The following is a 20,589-nucleotide window of genomic DNA, read 5'->3' on the forward strand; positions in this document are numbered from 1 at the left end:
TGCTATTTGTCCTCCCATCTCCATCTCGATAATAGGTAATCCATGCCGCCTCCACCCTCTCCCACATCTTCCCCTTGCAGGATCAAACCCATATTCGGGTCATGTGCCTTCTACGCGCTAATAAATCCCGTAACCAAGCCGACATCACCAGGTTGCTCGGGTTTGACCGCATAGTGAGGGCGCACGTACCCAAGTGTACCTCTAGCTAGGCACAAAGTTACCTTAATTGTTTTATTTAGCCATAACTAATATTTATTCCAAACCCATACTATACACGCCCATAAATCCTAATTTGGGCCAAATAAACCAAAAAGGGCCCATCAAGAATTAAATTTAAAATCCAAAAATCCACTTCATAAACCCTAACCATAATTTCCACCCAATTATTCCCCTCTCCTCCCATCGCCGCCGCAGCAGCTCTTCCCAGACTCCACCATGGTGGCCCCCGGAAAGAAGACGGTAGATCTTTCTCTTTCTATCTCGACGCATGATATACGCATCTGATAATATTTATAAATGTAATTAATTGAATTAATTTGTGGTGATGGAATTTGATTCGGTCTACCAATTGAAAAATTGCAGAAGAAGACTCATGAGAGCATAAACAACAGGCTCGCTCTTGTGATGAAGAGTGGGAAATACACTCTTGGCTACAAGACTGTGCTCAAGACTCTCAGGAGTTCCAAAGGTTTTAAATTATGTTTTAGAGCTTAATTATTCTATTTTTTTTGGTTGTTTGAAGCTATTTTTTTTATGAATTGGGGCTGAATTAATGACAGGAAAATTGATATTGATATCCAACAACTGTCCACCATTGAGGAAGTCTGAGATTGAGTACTATGCAATGCTTGCTAAAATTGGTGTACATCATTACAGTGGGAGTGAGTTTCTTTCCAATTTTCAGTTTATTTTAGTTGGTTTTATTTATATGTTTTCAGGAAGTATGATCTGTTGAATTCCAATGGATTTGAGTGGTTTTCAAGTTTTTTGTAGCTGCATTTGGAGATTTTCTTGATTGTAGCTTTTGTTTTAAGAATATTGGCTACTGTCCATGTCCTTTGTTAGCCAAAACATTTAGAGATTCAAGAAATTTGTGTTGGATATTGATTTTTTTTCTGTTGGTTGAACGCATTTATTTAATTGATTCACAACTAACAATGTTTGTTTTTAAGTTGATAATATCTTAAATATACCATTGAGGCTATATGTCTATGTGTTAGTTATGGCAAGACTTAATGTGTAATGCTTGAAGTGCTACGTGCAATTGACTCCAGTTCCATAAGTTTCTTTCCACAAAATACATTTGATTGTCTGATCATTTTTGCTATAGCATCTAAAAGAGATTCACATAGAAGTGCTACATGCTATTGAATCGTGTTCCATAAGTTTCTTCCCTCAAAATAGATTCAATTGTGTGATCATTTTTGCGTTTGCATCTAAAAGAGGTACACATGATTGGTGATTCACATAGAAGTTTCTGATCAATTAAGACTGATCTTTTCCACCATGCTAGAAACTGATTACATGTTCTTCATATCTAATTTTAATTGAATGATAAGATGTTGGGTGGCTGCTGAGTTCTTGCCTGCCTCAAGTTGTGTCGTTTGATTTTTCATCATTGTCGAGCATTCTTCCATCCTGTGTTGCTCTTTGTAACAGCTGTATAATTCATTCTTTGCTTACTACCTTCCTATTGCTTTTTCTGCATAGACAATGTTGATCTTGGGACAGCATGTGGGAAGTACTTCCGCGTCTCATGCCTCAGCATAGTTGACCCAGGTATAACTCCGATATTATCTGTACACACTAATGTTGATTGATTAACTCCCTATCAAGCTCTTGTGCTAAATGATGCAAGTAATAACCTCTCTGGATTTTTATGTTTTCAGGTGACTCCGACATCATAAAAAATTTGCCTGGGGATCATTGAACCATTGGAACCGCTTTCTTTTCTCTTGTTTGCTTGGATCCTTCGTTGTTTGAAATTTTGCACGAATTAGAACATTGTGGTAGTTGAACCTAGTCTTGTCTGAGTTTTTACATTTTTGGTTAAGGCTGGATTACCTATATAAGAAATGACTGTTTCTGAACTTGATTGTGATCATCCTCTTGCTGAATGCGATTCTTTTAAGTTTTTCGATGTGTTGAATGGATGGGGATCCCCTGCTGTGGTGGGAGCACAGCAGGGGCTGCTGCCCTCACACAACCAAATTTTTTAATAATAAATTTATATTATAAAAAAAAAAAATTTTAATATAAAAAATTTGTTTGGGTGAGGGCAGCAGCCCCTGCTGTGCTCCCACCACAGCAGGGGATCCCATCCCGTGTTGAATCTATCATTCATGATTTGGGTCTTTGAGAAATATTCGGATGTGACTAACCCATCATTTAAATCAACAAAAATATCAAGGCATCAATGCAAATAAAAATTGGGGAAATGGTTTTCAATTAATTAACACAATCGAATTATTGTTTTATTTTTGAAATATTACAATCTAATAACCAAAAAATTAGATTACGTACCAGAAAAGAAATAGAAATCGATAATATTTTAAATGATTAATCTACATAAATAGTAGTAGTATGTCTTACTCCTACTTTAGCAAAAAAAATACTTGGTAAATAAACAAAAATGGCACGAAATAATCCAATTTATAAATAAATTTGTACGCTTCAGCTCCGCCATTTTCCTAGTTGGTTTAACTGTTTAAGGCTCTGAGACTGAGAGTGAGAGAGGTGCGGAGGCAGCTCCTCATAAACCCTAATTCTTCCATTAATGGCGATTTTGGAAACAAATTCATAGCTCAAGCTTCAATCATTCCTCCCATGGCGGCCACAATTCTCCGCCGCACTCTAATCTCCTTCTACTCCGCCAACAATTCCTCACTCCTGCTCAAATCTCATTTCTCTGCCTCCCCCTATTTCTCAACCACCGCCACAAATCCGCCGTTAGACCACCTCACCGTCACCAAGTTCCTAATCGACGACCACCGCCTCTCCCCGGAGGCGGCGGCGCAGATCGCCTCCCGCAGCCGCATCAGGAACCAAAAGGCCGCCGATTCAATAATCCAATTCCTCAAAAACACCGGCTTCTCCGCCGCTCAGTTAGAAAAAGTCCTAAAATCTTCGCCGCAGCTCCTCTCCGCGCACCTCGAGGCCACAATCAAGCCGAAATTCGAGATCCTCCACGGCCTCGGCTTCGCCCTCGCCGACATCCTCGACATCGTCGCGAACCAATCGCGCCTCCTCAACTACAGCGCTCCGCGGATCTCGTCCTCGATCGTGACGCTCAAGTCCGTGCTCGGATCCGCTGCCTCCGCCGCGAGATTCCTCAAAACCACGGGGCTGTTCCTGAGGGACATGGAGGGCACTCTGCTCCCCAACGTCGAATCGCTGAAGAGCTGCGGCGTGTCGACGGATCAGATCACGACGCTGATGTGCCAGAATCCGCGATTCTTCCTCCACAAACCAGAGAACATGAGTAGATTCATCGAGAAAGCGGATCAATTAGGCTCGGATCGTAAATCGGGGAGATTCATCCACGCGGTGAGGATCATCAGCTCGATGACGAGCGAGACGTGGCGATTGAAGCTGGAGGCGTTCCGCGAGCTCGGATTCTCCGAGGAGGACATCGCGAGGGCGTTCAGGAACTCGCCGAAGGTGTTCGCGACGTCGGCGGAGAAGATGATGAGAGTGGCGGCGGCGGTGGAGGGGAGTGGGGGGTATGATCGGAGGAGCATTGCGGAGACGCCGAGTGTGTTCCTGTACAGCTTGGAGAAACGGATATGGCCACGGCTGAAGGTCTTGAGAGTGCTGGAAGAGGAGAAGAAGATGAGGAGAGAGAATTGGCCGAGTCTTGCAACCATGGTGTTCATGAAGGATGCCAAGTTTTTGCAGAAATTTGTGAGCCCTAATTTCGATCTTGTTGGGGGCTTATTTGCAGAGATTTGAATTTGAGAGCCCTGATTTGGGGATTTTTTTGTAGAGATTTTGTGAACCCTTGGTTATTTTTGGGGATTGGTTATGAGGTGAAGGTGGTGGAAATTGGGGATGATTTTGGTTTTGCAATTTGTAGCGACATCGACGATGCTCAGAGCAGATACTAGCTAGGGTAGTGACGGGACGGCCTGTGTCGAAATGTGATCGTTACCGTGTCAAAAGCTCCTATTGGAATTCGAACATGATCCGCGAAAGATACACTTGATTCCAACTCTTATTCAATACCAAACATGTTAATAATATGATTGCAGCAAGATCTGCCCCTCATTTGCCAACTGTGCTATGTCTCTGCGGGCATGTTAATAATATGATACCCATTTGTTGATGGTGTGTTGTTTTGAATTTTAAATTTAAAAGAGGGAAAACGTATGCCACATTGGTTTAAATCTTCGTCTCAACATTTATATGCCATATCTCCTCTCTCTTTATTCAATATTTTGTTTTTTTATCAAATAAAGATATGACTAAACCTAATTGGAATATTAAAAAAAATATGACCCAATTTAGTTGGGACAGAGAGCATATATTATCTTAAATCCTTATTAAATTATTAAAAGATTAAGGTTGAAAAGTTTTGGCCTAATAAAATTTTCTAATTCTAGTGTTACATTCAACAAGTTGATACATCCATATCTTCAAACAAAAATGACCCTTCTTGTTGAAGTATGCGCTCTCGCTCTTCCAAGTTAATTTCAACGTTAAACACATAATTAAAGATAATTAAAATGCATAACCTAGCATTCACCAATTTTAGAAAACTATACTCAATGAATCTCATTAAAATAATATAATCAAATATAGACAAACATTTTTAATATTTAAAAAATTAAGCTAAATATAGTCTAGATATAAAACATTAAAATCAAACTTTCAAAAATATATGAAACTCAAAATAATATAATTAAATATAAAGAAACACTATTAAAAAATAAGCTAAATAATAGTATAGAATTAAATATTAAGATCAAACTTTCATTTTTGCAAACGAATAATAATAAAATATGTATATTTAACCATATGGAGTAACATTAAACATTCCAAAAGAGATTGAAACTTTTCCCAATTAGAAATTTTCCAAAATGATGGGGCCCAAGAAGCAATACCTTTAAAAGCAAGGGGCCCTTTGCAATTTCCCCAAGTCAAATATCGCCCGACAGTCCACCTCCTACCACAGTTAAACCTATCTCTGTAAATATCTGCATCTTCTTCCTGTAAATTAGTAAATCAATTACTCATTCATTTCCATTATTAAACAAAACAAGTTTCTACTCCTTTCATCTAATCAACTGTTCATATCCATAAAATCCCCAATCTTTACTACTCATTCATTTCCATTATTAAACAAAACAAGTTTCTACTCCTTTCATCTAATCAACTGTTCATATCCATAAAATCCCAATCTTTTCAACCAATTTTCCAACTCAAAACCACCCTTTTTAGCTGTACGATGTTCCCCCTCAGAAATCTTTCCAATTTCGATCTGTTTTTTTATAAAATTATTGTGTGTTTGTGTTCCTTGATTTGAAAGGCTGGATTTTTTAAATTTCTGATCTGGGATCTCTGCTATGCTATGGTCTTGTTTTCTTGAATTTGAGGTTTTTGTTGTTGTTGGGATGCAATAAAGGTGGAGTCTTTGGAGGTTTCTTGTAATTTGGGGGTTTGACTTTGATTTGATTTGTCGGTTTTGAGAATTTGAGGCAGTGATTTGTATTTAATGGCTGTGCATGAATTGGTGGAGCTCAAGTTTAGGCTTGCTGATGGCAGTGACATTGGGCCAAGCAAGTATAATTCTAGTGCAACTGTGACTTCTCTCAAGGAAAATATTATTGCTCAATGGCCTAAAGGTTTTGAATCACATGTTTACTTTGGTGTTGATTTCTTGTGATTTGATTTCCTCATGGTGTGCTTTTGCTAGAATTCTAGTTTCTGTTGTTCATTTCTAGTGTTTCTTGATTCTGCTTTTGGCATTTGTAGTGAAGAAATAGGGGCAGAGAATTTGTGTGGAAACAACTCTTCTTGTTTCCTTTGATGTTGGAAGTGAAGTTTTTATGAAGTTTACGCGTTGATGTTTCTTAGCTGCAAACACCTCAAATGGTACCGTTTGAGTTCTTACCTGAAACTTAAATATTTGAAAAGTAGTGTCATTTAGTAATATGAGTATATGATTAGCTGATCATGTATTAGCTAGGGCATGATGCATAGTGTTATGTCGTAACATTGAGGATTGTTTGCTGCATAAAATTGTTAACTTAAACGACATTATGGGCATAGAGTTTGTGTTGAAAAACTCATCTGATTTCCTTTGATGATGGAAGTGAAGTTTTTATAAGGTTTATGCATTGATGCTTCTTAGTTGCGAGTGTATGATTAGCTGAAACAACATTATGTCGTTGTAATGTGACTTGTTGCTCAGCCTTTATAGAATGAAGACTAAGTAGATAACTTTTAGGTAGACTGCTTGAGATTTATTATCCATACAGAAATAGAACGTTCAACACCACATTTTAAATATTTGTGGATTTAAATAAAAAGTTATTCTTGGATTATAATGAATAATGATCATCAAATGGGAACTGCTCTTCATTATAATTTCTTGATTGTGTATTTGTGTTTGAGTTTGATATCAGTTCCATATTCCATCGGTTGCTTGAATTTTCTATTTTGTGAAGTTGTCATGTGATTTATTGCTTGATGATGACCTTGTATCCTCATAAAGACCTCTACTCCGCAGACAAAGAAAACGGGCCAAAATCCATCAATGATATAAAACTCATTAACGCGGGAAGGATTCTTGAAAACAACAGAACACTTGCTGAATCGCGACTTCCACTCAGTGAAGTCCCCGGAGGTGTCATCACAATGCTCGTTGTCGTGCGGCCCCCCCTTCCTGACAAAAGTAGTGGTAAATATCTTTACTACCTCAATACAGTCATGATTTCTTAACCAAGCTGATATTTTCAGTGAGTTTAATTATCAATGTCAACATAGCCTTGCTTCTTTTCTCGTTACATCTCGTTTGATTTATATTCCTTGAAGGTTGATAATGTTTTCATAATTGCAAGAAACTATGGAATCACACAGAACTCTCTCTGGTCTCAAAATTGTTTGAATTACTATATGCTGTTTTCACCGTTGATGCTTTGTTTCACTGTATTCTTCACGTGCACTCACACTAGCTCATTGCCTATTCTAAACATCGTATTTCAACAGATAAATTGCAGGAAAATTCCCAGAAGAAAGGAGGGTGTCTTTGCACCATATTGTAACGGATGGAGCTGCTCCAATCGCCTCGTCTCATATGTTTGTACAACAGGTTCTTGATTGCATTTACAACATTACACATGTTAATAGAGTAAAAAAAATGTGATGACATCATAGTTATTGGTCTCGGTTCTCTATACTTGTGCTCGATAAATGGAAGAAAGATGGTTGAGAGACGATGCAGGAGAGCACAGTCAAGTCTCGGAGAAGTTGCCTGAGGAGAGAGCACACTCCAAAGCATTGTTTGTGGTAAGTTGCACTGTGAATTGTATTGTGTATGTATAATGAAATTTGTTTACTTTTTCTATATTGTTACAGCTTGAAAATGAAGTTGAATTTTGCTCAAATTGAATCTTGTTTTTTTAGTGTAGTTTTTACTGATTTTGAGTTGGAATGTAGAAACGACTAATTCATTAAAAGGGCAAAAGAAGTTTAAAAAGTAGTAATCTCATAAATTGTGACAAAACTACAAAACATCTATGCAACGGCAGCCACTACAATAGTCGATCTACGCAGCGCTCTCGGCCATCGAGGCTCGGCATCCGACAGCATCGGGGCATTGACTTCTTCAGCTTCATTTGCACCTACAGTCGCGGCGGAGAAAACATCATGAAAATCGAAGCAATACATCGCGCACAAATGCTCATATCGAGACGAAACTCATAGACCTAAACATATGTCGAGACCTAAAAGTACATCGACTTCGTTTTTGTTTTTGTTGAGTACAAACCTATCCAACATCGGAAATCTGAGGGAAGTTGGAAGGTGTATATAATTCCTGTTCAATCCCAATTAGTTTGAGGCCTTTTGGGAGTGATCAAAAACAAATCTGTGCGGACTTGACTCAAAACGGACAATATCAAACTAATACCGCCTATCGCCGACAATCCTGACACATCTTTTCTAGCTGCAGCGAGAAAAGGCAAAAGATGTCAAATCAAGACGAAACTCATAGACCTAAACTCATTAAACCTCAGCTTGTTTTCAAGAAAACGAGTACCCCTTCGTGCAAATGCTGGATCTCAATCCTTGCGGCGGTGTTGTTAAAATCGCGCCCCGAGCGCACTTGGGTCGCGGGTCGCAAGGGTCGAGACCGACGTCACCCCATTGTGGGTGGGTGGGACGAGATTCAGGGGTCGCCGTTGGGGCGGCTGGGTTGAGTTGGGTCGAGCGGCTGGGGCGAGGAAGAAGAAGAAGATCGTCGGTTTGAATTGTTTTTACTTTTTCAGCTTCTTAAAGAAATCTATTTCTCCCTCTTCCTAGACAATTGTGCACTTTTTAGAAACCCAAGACAACTTTTAACCTTTTCATCTTTTTAAAGGAAGCATGTGACCCCTCTCTTCCTCGGCATGCACCTTTTTAAATTTCCCATCTTTTTAAACTATTAAACTATTAGTACATGTATATGCCCCTCTCTCTATTTCTCTCTCTATCAATTAATAAACACTACTAATAATTTCACGAGTTAACGCATTCATTGAATGCCCTTTTTGAAATACATGTTTTAATTTATATGAATGCGTTTCAACATGTAACTCAAAAAAATTGCCTTTTCAGAAATCTATATTTTTTATGAGCAATATATTTTGATTGCCTATTTGTAATACGTCTTGATGTGGTGCACATATATTTCAAATTAATGATGAGACTTAGTTTTATGCTGAGTATGTTGAGACAAATGATAAAATTCCATGTCTGACCTCGTCCGCCCGCGTAGAATTTTCGGATGTCACATTAGATACTACTATTCAAATCAGCCCTCGCAGGGAAATCTTGAGATTTCAGAAATTTACCTCTTGATTTAAAAATGTTAGAAAATTTGAGCAAAATTCAAAGTTTGCCAAATTTACTTACATTTTCTGGTAGCTCGAACGCATAAAATGTATTACTGCGTGGAGTGGAAGTGTCTTACCTATTGAGTTGCGCAACGCAGGTGGTTATACCAACAGAAATCTGCCAACTTTTACAGCTGCAATTCCTTCAATTAGCTACTAACAAATTCAGTAGTTCACCACCACCTGAGATTTTCAACATCTCATCTCTTACACTTATTGTTCTTACACAAAATGATCTAACCGGTTCTCTTCCAACCCATATATGTGCTCGTCTTCCCTTTCTCGAGTCGCTTCTCCTCGGTGGAAATCGAGCAATCCCCGACTCCATTTCCATCTGCTCTCAGCTCCAAGAGCTCGATCTCGGCGTTAACCAATTCACCGGCCTTATACCCCTCTCCCTTGGAACTTTAAATCTCCCCGAAAATAATCTGTCGTCAACTTCCGATTTGAGTTTCATTACTTCATTGACAAACTGCACTTCCTTGATTAATTTGGGATTCAACAACAATCCTCTCGGCGGCATTCTTCCGTCTTCCGTTGGAAACTTATCTCCCCGTCTCCAACAGTTGAACGCTTATGGATGCGGATTGAAGGGAAGCATCCCTGCAGAGATGGGCAATTTATCTGATTTGATCAGTCTCGCTTTAGACGACAATCGCCTCGTTGGGAGCATTCCACGTACATTAAACAGATTGGTCAATCTCCAAGCGTTGGATTTAGCATTCAACAACATCACAGATGAAGCCTGTGATTTACAAAGCTTGTCTTTATTGAGTTTCAGTGCGAGTCAGTTGCATGGTGCCATTCCTGAGTGTTTACAAAATGTGACATCCTTACGCAAACTGTATCTCGAATCCAACTTCTTGAACTCAACCGTTCCATCGGGCTTGTGGCGTATGAAGGATCTGCTGGAGCTAGACTTATCGTCCAACTCATTCACCGGGTCCTTGCCTCCGGAAGTTGGTGGTTTAGCAGCAGCAATTAAGATAAATGTGTCCATGAATCGGTTGTCAGGATCTATTCCAAGCGCGATTGGTGATTTGCAAAATTTGCAGAGTCTTTCTCTGGTGCGCAATAGGCTTGAAGGTTTGATTCCGGACTCCTTTGGGAGGATTACCGGCTTGGTCACACTTGACTTGTCCGGTAATAACCTCTCCGGTTCAGTGCCAAAGGCTTTGGAGGCGCTGAAGCACCTCCAAAGCTTTAACGTTTCTTTCAATGCTCTAAGCGGAGAAATTCCTAATGGTGGTCCTTTCCTCAACTTCACCATAGAGTCGTTTAAAGGTAACGAAGCGCTATGTGGGAATCCGAGGTTTGGCGTCCCAGCTAGTCATGTTGTTAAAAAATCGAAGAAGGTACAGTTTGCTCTGTTTATTGTTGCGGGGGTCGTTGTTTTCGCCACAATTATGTGTTTGGGGTTTATTTTCCTTGGATGCGCGAGGAGGAAAGTTGAAGCAAATGATGCGATAGTGTCGGCTGTACCTAAAAAGAATTTCATATCTTGAACTTTCGCGAGCGACTCAGCAGTTCAATGAGACGAACTTATTAGGCATAGGGAGTTTTGGTTCTGTTTTTAGAGGAATTCTTGAAGATGGGAATGCTGTCGCAGTGAAGGTGTTTAGGCTGCAGTCGAAAGCCGGTTTGAGGAGCTTTGATGTTGAATGTGAAGTTCTACGCAATATTAGACATACATGCCAAATGGGAACCTGGAAAAATGGTTGTACTTGCACAACTATTGCTTGGATTTCACCCAAAGGATGAGCATAATGATTGATGTGGCATCGGCTTTGGAGTATCTTCACCATGGCTATTCCACCCAAATTGTTCACTGCGACTTGAAGCCTAGTAACGTGCTTTTGGACGAAGATATGGTTGCCCGTGTAACTGATTTTGGTATATCGAAATTGTTGAGCGAGGGGGAGAGTCTCGTTATAACAAACACTCTAGCAACACTTGGTTACATTGCTCCAGGTCAATTCTTATTTTACCTAGATCAATATACATCTACTTTTCAACTAGATAATGCATGGTTTCTAGCTGATGTTTTTTTTCTTCAGAATATGGGTTCGAAGGGCTAGTCTCCACAAGGTGCGACGTCTACAGCTACTGTGTGATGTTGATGGAAACTTTTACGAGAAAGAAACCAAGTGATGATATGTTTGCCGGAGATCTAAGCTTGAAGATTTGGATTGAAACCGCAATTACACAATCTGCAGCTTACCGAGTTGTAGATGCCAACTTACTAACAAATGTTGACGAAGAACATGGCGATAAAGTTGTCGAATTCGCATCCTCAATACTGAAGTTGGCTGTCAAGTGCTGTGCAGATTCCCCTAACGATAGAATAAACATGAATGAAGCTTTGGCCGAGATGCGCAAAATTGAACGTCAATTTTTAGGATGAAGCCTATATCACTATTGTGTTCGTGTACCATGGTTCGTTATTGTGTGATTTGTAGCGGACCATTTGGGTTGGGAACGAATTTTAATAAATTAGTCCGGTTTTCTTTATCAGTTCTTTCTACGTGCCTATCTCCCCAACGTTATAGTAAGCTATAATAAAATCGGTGTTGTGTTCTAGTAGGATGGTTTATTATTGTATATACTCCCTTTGTGGAATCACATAAATTGTAGACTAACATAAATTATGCCAAATATTTATATCCAAATAAATCAACATTTGAAAAGGCAAATATAAGTGCATGTATCTTCTTACCTTGTTGATTGTTCCGGTTGATTGGCATTAACCCTAGATCCTTGCCCCTGAGAAATGAATTAATACTTTCGGTTCGAGCTCCATCATGGACTATTTACAACCCGACACAAAAGGAAGGGTTCAAGTGTAACAGAACAAACAATGTCGAGCCAAGAGCACCTCATTTCTAGACAAATCGAAAGTGGTGGATGTAAAAATCCACAACGGGTTGTGTTATTTCTTACTAAAGTAACTCTTTCATGTGTGGATGATCAAAACGTCTCGAGTTCGACCGACCACGAACGCGCTCATCACCTCGAGAGGGACGCCATTTACATGTTACTGCTCGACTCTTAGCGAGTGAGTAGGACAGACAAGAAATGGGATGCTAGTCGTTGAGCCCCCAATCATAAGGTTGGTAGATCACTTTGAGTTGAGTGTTTGAAAGCACGTCAAGCAAGGCTTGAGAGTCGGCCGGCTCCATGTAGTTTACGGCATGCTTGAGCACCTCCACCTCGTTCTTGCCAAAATCCACGCTATACCTAGATGACAAAGTTGAACCTCATGGATTAGAACGACCCAATTGAGGAAGTCTCGTGTAAGACGGACTGACATGTCAAGATCTGTCCGCCAAAATGGTTAGGCCACGGAACCGACCCAAGTAATACGAGCTTGAATAAGGGTATTTGATCGGTCAAACTTTTCTTGACCCGTCAGACGATCTTACATAATACGGAGGCTAAAAGTGAGCTTACCATTTCAGTATCTTGCTAGGATATGCAACATTGGTGACCAAATCAACGTATAGTCCTCCGTTTCTGAGGAAAGTACAAGCAGTTTCGACCAGCTCTTTGTCGATGTTTCCTGGGGAGTAGCATCGGAGGGGTGGTCCCGATCGGGTGCCAGAAACCAGTGCAAAATGGATGAGAGGCTCCACATACGGAAGAGCTACCTGAGATAGAGAGGAACCAACAAGTAAAGAAAAGAAAACATCAATTCATTGTCATATAGGAGGCAATCGGACCTTTAATCGTGTATCTTTCACTCCAAATGGCTTGGTGAGATTGTACGGTGGTCTTTGGTTACCCCTCAAAATGCCGTTGTAGATAGCTGAGAGAGAGTATGCTGATCCACCAATAACATATTTGAAGTCTCCGAGGAACTTTCTTCTGTCAAGTGCTCCGGAGGGAGGACCGAGCACCAGTATGGCGTGAATGGCCATCGTGTTGTAAAGATTGATGAACAAGGATAGTTTCTCCTCTCGAGGAACCTCGTGCAACTCCACGCGCTGAAGCTCCTCAACTATCCTCAAGTACCTAGAGCAGAGCAGTACTAAAACTTAGCCTAATGCATACATAAAGAGAAACTCTCCCTTCCTTCTCTCTCTCTGTTTAGCAATTTGTACACACCTCGCAAACTCTTCACTCCCATGAATGCTTGTGTAATCGACACGCTTTCCATCTTCGGAAGTATAAGCTTCTAATATTGCAGAGAGCATAAACCTAAGCCTTGAGGAGATATCCGTGATAGGTTTTGGTTTAACTTCGGTGATGCCTCGCGGGATATTTTGGCACCGGGAAATGACAGGATCATCATCCAAGAAACGGTACAAGTGGTTTCCGTCTTCGAATATGTTTTCACTGCGTTATAGCAAGAAAAAGATACTAGCAAAATAAGAAAGCAAATTGTATGTAACGAATAAACGGAAGTTGTAGAGACTTACTGAGCAACGTGTTGGAAGAAGAGTTTGTATGCAAGCTTACGGCCGAACTCAACAGCCTATTAGAAACGGTTAAAATAATCAGAACAGACAAAAGAGTGTATTTATAACTTTGAAAGTGAGAACGATATTGCCACTTACTTCTGCCCTTTCCAAATACTGATCTTCCGACAAGAAATCCACCGCGTCTTTGCCTTGGAAACAGTCAGTGTACCTGCGCATTTTATGGAAACGATCCTTTATGGATATCGAACCTTTCATTTTCCGAGCAATAAGAGCAAGCTCATCAATAGCTCCACCACTCGATTGGTCATCTTCACCGGATAGAGGTGGCAACGGGGATTCATGCGAGGGTTCTTCACTGAGAACATACTCGATCTTCTCTTCAAGGTTACCGGAATCCTCTAACTTCTTCAGCTCACTAAGCCCACCAATTAGGATGTCGTTAAAAAAAACTTTAGGAACCACTGAAGATCCAGCAATCTTTTCTAGCTCTAGCTTTCTTGATGGGTAAACGTCAATATTGATCTCAACGTACTTGAGCCCTTTCGTCCGCAGATACCTCCTTGTTTCTGTGCAATCCTGGCATCCTAACCTCGTGTAAAAGATAATTCTACCTTTCATGGAAACCGGCTTCGTTAACTCTTCAACAGAATCCTCTTTTTCGGACTTGTTTTCTCTGCCAATAAGGCTAAGAGGGTTCCATCCGGATCCCTCGGGTGATTTCAGGGGGACCTTTTGCCCTACACTCTCTGGCAATGAATCTTTACCCTCCTTACTAAGATCATCATCAGCAACATCCAGTCCATCATTGCTTTTCCCAGAGAGACGACGGATAACAGTAGACATTGCGCCTATGCTCTTCTGCTTCACAAACTGCGAGAGAGCAACAGCTTTGTCGGGCCAAGCAGGCCCTTGTGTTTCAGAGTTATTATCCGAGGACCTTGAAGATAAGCTCCTTTTACCTTCCATCCCCGGGACCTCAGTCCCATCAAACACGGGCTCCTCTTCCTCCTCGTATAGAACATCCTCCGGGTTCTTCTTAGCCACCCCTGAATGATCAGCAACGCCTCCTTCTTCCAAGTTTCCCGTTATTTTCTTCCCCGCTATTTCACCACTTTGTTCTTTTATATCATCCAGCTCCTTTTCCTGTGCACAATTCCAAGTCTCGCGATTATCGACCTCAACCATACCACACTGAGCCTATTAAAATCTTTCTTACTAATACTTACTTTACCACCCAAGTCGAGCGCTTGAATGTCAGGAGTGTCTTCCTTCACTGAGGCGACACGGCTATCCACACTCACCGATGTGTCCTCTTCGTGAGAAACTGAATGGACGGTGATTTTCTTCTCATCAAAGCTTTCCTTCTCCATCGTGCAAGAAAAACTGCTGGAACAACATTTTCGAGCAGAGTTCAATATCACAATCTGTAACAGGAAGTTCGCAAACAGAATAGATAAAAGTAGCTGTATCTTATTCGTTACTCGATTCATTAAAAAAAGAATCACTCCTCTATCGAGATAAGCATCAACACTTGAACCTCGGATTTGTCATCATGATGTGAAACAGCTAATGCACATGTTCAAATCTGGTTTAATACTTATTCATTCGAAAGCAATCACTCCTCTAGAACCCAAGAATGCAACATACATGAAACTATAATCGACACCATCGACACATCAACCAAGAATCAACCCTCAACCCCGGATCCGTCACCATGATGTGAAACAGTTCATTTAGGCAACACAAGCACAATGAGGTGAAAATAAAAGGCAATGACAAAAAAAATCCAAGATAACACATTGATAATTTGATATGGTTCAACTGAGTCAACTGTAGTAATAATTTCTCCCTAATTTTAACACAAACACTTTGTTCCAATTCCAATCAAATCATCATATAAGATGAAGTATAACCATCCATATCAAATCAACATCTGAAACATGTGTTACAAATCATTCTAATTCAATCCAAATCACCACAAAAATTCACAAAATGAAAACTAAAATAGGCATAATCACTCACAAATAACTCAATCAATAAGCCTAAAACGCCACTTATTGCATAACAACACATTAGAATCTGCCATAACATCAAAAGCAGTGGCAAATCCACCAAATCTCACAATCAAATAAGTGATTAGAAACAATATACGATGGAAAATTAATCAACCCTTGGAAAAGGGAGAGAAATGAATGATTTACACAGATCTCTGAGGTCAAAGATTCAATCACCAATCTCTGTAGCTATGTAGCAAAAAAGATGAATTCTTGACTGGTGAAAAAATGATGTGATTCAATGAAGATATTTATGTGATTTTGAAGAAGAAAAGGAGAAGACTTTGAAGTTGAAACCGACCTGTTTTGACGAATCAGACCATTCACGGGAGAAGCGGGAAGCTCTTCTGCTACAAGGTTTTTGCTTTTGCACATCAGTCCTTCAAACTACCGATAATGTCAATTTCAACCACAATATTGTGCTCTAATTAAAAATTTTAATTTCTTTCAACAACTCATAAAAACATGAAATTTGGTCCGCGACTTTAAACTTCTAGAAAAAATTCTACGAAGATTAGATTTATTCGCAATTATTTATGGCAAAACATTTTAGTGAAATTTTAATGATATAATATTGTTTAATTGAAAATTATAAATAATACCTATGTATAACATGTAGGCAGCATAATTTTTCCAATGTAATATTATTTCAAAACCAAAATTCCAATCATTAATGGTTTTTCTTTTTCCAACTATTTGCCCACTTTTCTTAAGTTGTAATTTTTTTTTATTGTTATAGTAGTAGTAGTGCTCCATCCTAATTCCTATACATGGAAAAAGTATGTCAAGGTTGAAAATATTTTATATGTTTGGTAGATAACCAAATCCCTTGACAAACAAGGTGAATGTTATAGTATATGTATGTTAAATAGAGATTTAATTGGTTACGTTACTATTGGTATAATTGATCATATTATTGCATTTAATGACTTTGCTTTGAATAATCTTTTATATATTTTATAGTCCATATTTTTTATTTGGGATGCAACAACAACATCATAAAATGAATGTCAAACTGAAATCATATAATTATATTTTCCTCCTTATATTAAAATCTAGGGATGAAGCTCCAGGATATGCATGTTGTGGAGTGTAGTGGAAATTTCTTCCTATCAAAACAAAGTGAAAACCATTCATAACGTGGAGTGGTTATATAAGTACAATCCTTGAATTATGGAAATTGCATGTGATATTTTCTCACAAGTTTCTCCCACAATTATAATTTAGATTTCATAACCTCTTATGATGTCTCATTTGCCTTTCAACACGTACCCTTTTATGGTCTCTCATTTTCCCTGGAAAAAGGATGCCTGAATTTTAGGATGTGAGTGTGCATAATATTAAAAAAGAAATGAAGTGGTGTGGTTTGTGTAAATTAAATGATGCAAAAAGGCTAACCTGCTAACCAAGTTGGGTGTCTAGCTCTGGCCTTTCATTTCAAAAAGAAGATTGACAACGAACTGTAAAGAGAGATTCTGGTCTTAACTGCTTGGCGAAATCGACAACGAAAGGATTGCACTCAACCAATTCAATTGCAGTTCTCCTCATGGAATGATCACGCATCCAATCGAGTTGTTGTAATTTGTAGCAATGGCGTATGCTTAGGAGGTGAAGCCTTGGAAGGCTTCCATGTTGAGCTCTCCATAGCACCAAATCAGTGTCTTCAATTACAAGTCTCTCAAGTCTCAAAAAACTCTTTGATTCTATATCACTATATGGAGGAAAAGCTCCCAAATAGAGAAAAAAACATTTTTATATATTGATATAAGTAGTCATAGTGTGGGAAAAGTACTTCTGATATTTGATTATATGCATTCACGGAGACTGAATTGTGTTGCTTTTGAGCTACCCAAGTCCAGTATTGTGGGGTCTTGTCTTCTTTAGCTAGGAGCCCTGCAACTGTGGCTATCATAAGTGGAAGACCTTCACATTTTTTTAGCAATTTTCTCTTCCAATTTCTCAAGGTGAGGAGGGAAATCCTCTTTGCCGAACACTTTTTCGCTAAGTAATTTTCTACTTTCTTCTTCATTCAACAACCGTACTTCCTGACATGGAAATTCCTCGGTTCCTAGCCTGCAAGTTATCCGTCTCTCCAAATTCCCACACGTCCTCCATTAGTCGCGTGTCCATTCCCATACATCATCCAATACAATGAGACATTTCTTACCTCTTAATCTATGTTCCAAGCGTGCAACTAATTTCTCCTCGTCGTCGTCATCATCATCATCTTGAGTAAGGATTTGGTCGCGAGTGTTGGGACCCACGTGAGCTAGAACACATCGTAATATTTCACTGTATTCACATTTTCTGCCCACTTTGACCCATGCTCGATGCTCGAAATGTCTGTGAATGGACGGATCGTCATATACTTTCTTAGCAAGAGCCGTCTTTCCAATTCACGTAAGTGCGTAGCAGTGACCGTCCATTCACAGACATTAGTACTATGAAATCAGGCATTAAATTTTATGACCTTCTTTTTCTCCTAATATAAGCTTCTATTATTGTATTCACTGAAATAAACAATACTTCATCTTAAATGATACATACGTGAATTAGTGTTCATTTCATTTGCATATAATTATAATTTATTATTTCTTTGTCCATTTTATTTTATTCACCAAAAAAACATATTATTCTTAAATTCATTGCCAAACAGATTTGCTTAACGAGGGAGTATTATACGCCAAAATAAAGTGCGTAGAAGTCACCGCTACGCATTGAATTCATAAGAAATATTACGCATTGAATGAGATCCGGAGCACCTACAAAATCTCTAACTTGCTCTATAAGAAAATCTTCTATAAGATTGTTGGAAGGAGATCCGGAGCACCTACAAAATCAAGGAGAATATTACACATTGAATGAGAAGATTACGGAGTATCTCTACCGCTAATTAGGAAGATTTAATTAGGACAATATCTTACCTTGTATAGACTTTTTCTAGCCTATATATCTTGTACTATACCATTGTGAATAATCAAGAAATACAATTACCGATTTCTAACATGGCATCCGAGCAGGTTTGGCTCAGAAAAATATCATCATAGCCCCAGAAAACATACACAATTCTCGACCGAAACGGCGAGAAACCAACCAACACCCAACATGACCGATGAAAATAAGGATGGAATTGAACCAATTGCCGAGAAGATCAGATCGAGCAAGAGCGTTACCGTCGCTTTCAAGTTAAATGGATCGAATTACTCACTATGGGCACGCCTAATGAAGGTGGCCATTGGCGGTAGGGGAGTCTACCGCCACATCACAGGAATCTCGACTCCACCGAGACCGGGAGAGAAGGGATACACCGATTGGGAGGAGATAGACTTGATAGTCTTCTCATGGATCATCGACAACATGGAGACACATATCATCGCCGACTTCGCGCATCACCAGACGGCGAAGTCCCTATGGGATACGCTCGCCGTGACGTTCGCGAGTTCAGCCGACTCGTATCTCATCTATGACCTGCGAGAGAAAGCAAGTAGAATCGTTCAGGGAGATACAAGCTTAGAAGCATATTGGAGTAAAATCCATGGATTATGGATGGATATCGACCGATGCCCACACAAAACCGTCGATTGCTGCGATAAAGGGGTTTCTCAATACTGAAGCATCAAATCCGAATTGAGATTATTCAAATTTCTCACCGGATTAAACGAGAAGTACGATTGGGTCAGGCGTGAAATCCTCAAGGAAGATCCGTATCCCTCAGTCGATGAGGCGTACGGATGGGTGAAGCGGGAGGCAGCTTGATTGAAAATCATGTCACCGGCGTCCGAATCACCCACTGCCGCCGCTGGAAACGATTCATCATCGGGAATAGGATTCGGCTTTGGAGCCAGAGAACACCGCCAGCTACAACAGCAACACAACGACCAACCACCGCCACCACGTCAGAACCCAACCCGTCGGGGAAACTCCAAACCAGACAAATCGAAGCTTTGGTGCTCCCACTGTGGAATGCACAAGCACACGAAGGATACCTGCTTCCAATTAATCGGATATCCCGATTGGTGGGAGGAGGAGAAGGCAGCAAAGGCAAAAATGGCGATCGGGACAGATGGGGGGCGAAATCGCGACGGAGCAAGGGTGGAAGAAAGTCGAGAAACGGCGCAACCCCAGGAGCGAAAGCCTGAAGCCGGTGGTCTCCAGACCGGCGGAGGGCGACGATACGACGGTGGCGGAGGGAGAACTGCTGAGGCGATGGTGGCCTCGTTGAGGATGGACAACAACGGCGCTGATGAATGAGGTAAAGGGTTGGGGGAAATTAACCCTAACCCTAATTCTGAACCCTTGCAATTCAGTCCTCAATTTTCCCCGAACTTGTAATTAAGTCCTCAATGTTTTCCGAAATTGCAATTAAGTTCCCCAAGTATGCCTGTCCATAAAATTAATCCCCAGACTAGGAAAATCCTCGATTTTGACCCCATTATATGTAAAAATTCATTTGCTCCCCTAGAAAAGTTGTCATATGCCTTTGAGACCCGAGATTGTGATGAATTTGATGATACCGGGTGGATTTTTGATTGCGGTGCCAGTGATACCATGACCTTTAATAAAAGAGATTTTGTGAAATTTTATGAAACCCATAAATCACACATCCAGACAGCCAATGGGGGGTTGACTCCAGTTGAGGGGGCAGGGACTATAGAAATATTCCCGAATGTGCAGATTACGAACTTTCTCTATGTGCCGAACTTATCTCAAAAATTGATGTCCATTAGTCACGTGACTAAGGAACTAAACTGTACCCTACTGATGCAACAGTACTTTTGTCTCTTACAGGATATCCGGACGGGGAAGATTATTGGACGTGGCACTGAACGCCGTGGACTCTATTTTGTAGATGAGATCGCTCGACACGATGGTACGGCGATGCTTGCTCACGGACCTACCCATCAGGAGACTTGGCTCTGGCACCGAAGAATGGGTCATACATCTCCGGGTTATTTGAAATCTTTATTTCCCAAACTTTTTGTTCCAAAAGATTTTTCTTGTGAATCGTGTGTTTTGGCC

General features: G+C 40.1%; 4 protein-coding genes and 1 pseudogene across 5 annotated transcripts; 4 read left to right on the forward strand and 1 right to left on the reverse strand.

Annotated features, from left to right (window-relative positions):
- The first annotated feature begins 321 nt into the window (after positions 1-321).
- On the forward strand, positions 322-2,134 carry LOC121763091 (60S ribosomal protein L30-like). The gene is made up of 5 exons (XM_042159155.1): positions 322-459; positions 583-688; positions 780-881; positions 1,711-1,779; positions 1,890-2,134. Exons 1-5 carry the CDS (start codon positions 436-438, stop codon positions 1,928-1,930), a joined length of 342 nt encoding a protein of 113 aa, XP_042015089.1. The 5' UTR covers positions 322-435; the 3' UTR covers positions 1,931-2,134.
- A 327-nt stretch (positions 2,135-2,461) lies between these two features.
- On the forward strand, positions 2,462-4,324 carry LOC121760080. The gene has a single exon (XM_042155681.1). The coding sequence runs from the start codon at positions 2,827-2,829 to the stop codon at positions 3,949-3,951; it is 1,125 nt and encodes a 374-aa protein (XP_042011615.1). The 5' UTR covers positions 2,462-2,826; the 3' UTR covers positions 3,952-4,324.
- An 885-nt stretch (positions 4,325-5,209) lies between these two features.
- Positions 5,210-7,607, forward strand: LOC121761170 (membrane-anchored ubiquitin-fold protein 3-like). 2 transcript variants are annotated; one of them, XM_042156769.1, is made up of 4 exons: positions 5,210-5,843; positions 6,731-6,901; positions 7,210-7,312; positions 7,425-7,607. In XM_042156769.1, the coding sequence occupies exons 1-3, from the start codon at positions 5,714-5,716 to the stop codon at positions 7,263-7,265; spliced, it is 357 nt and encodes a 118-aa protein (XP_042012703.1). In that variant the 5' UTR covers positions 5,210-5,713; the 3' UTR covers positions 7,266-7,312; positions 7,425-7,607. The 2 variants fall into 2 exon arrangements, with proteins under 2 accessions (XP_042012703.1, XP_042012702.1); XM_042156768.1 differs by having other exon boundaries at positions 5,211-5,843; positions 7,210-7,607.
- A 1,166-nt stretch (positions 7,608-8,773) lies between these two features.
- On the forward strand, positions 8,774-11,584 carry LOC121762172 (annotated as a pseudogene).
- Positions 11,585-11,852: 268 nt separating this feature from the next.
- On the reverse strand, positions 11,853-15,912 carry LOC121762546. Its single transcript, XM_042158450.1, has 8 exons — positions 15,872-15,912; positions 14,743-14,902; positions 13,652-14,659; positions 13,514-13,569; positions 13,200-13,430; positions 12,815-13,106; positions 12,546-12,742; positions 11,853-12,332 (listed from the first exon to the last, which is right to left on the reverse strand). The coding sequence occupies exons 2-8, from the start codon at positions 14,884-14,886 to the stop codon at positions 12,179-12,181; spliced, it is 2,082 nt and encodes a 693-aa protein (XP_042014384.1). The 5' UTR covers positions 14,887-14,902; positions 15,872-15,912; the 3' UTR covers positions 11,853-12,178.
- Positions 15,913-20,589: the final 4,677 nt, after the last annotated feature.

This window comes from Salvia splendens, chromosome 13 (genome assembly GCF_004379255.2).
Source record: "Salvia splendens isolate huo1 chromosome 13, SspV2, whole genome shotgun sequence".
Taxonomy (NCBI): Eukaryota; Viridiplantae; Streptophyta; class Magnoliopsida; order Lamiales; family Lamiaceae; genus Salvia; species Salvia splendens.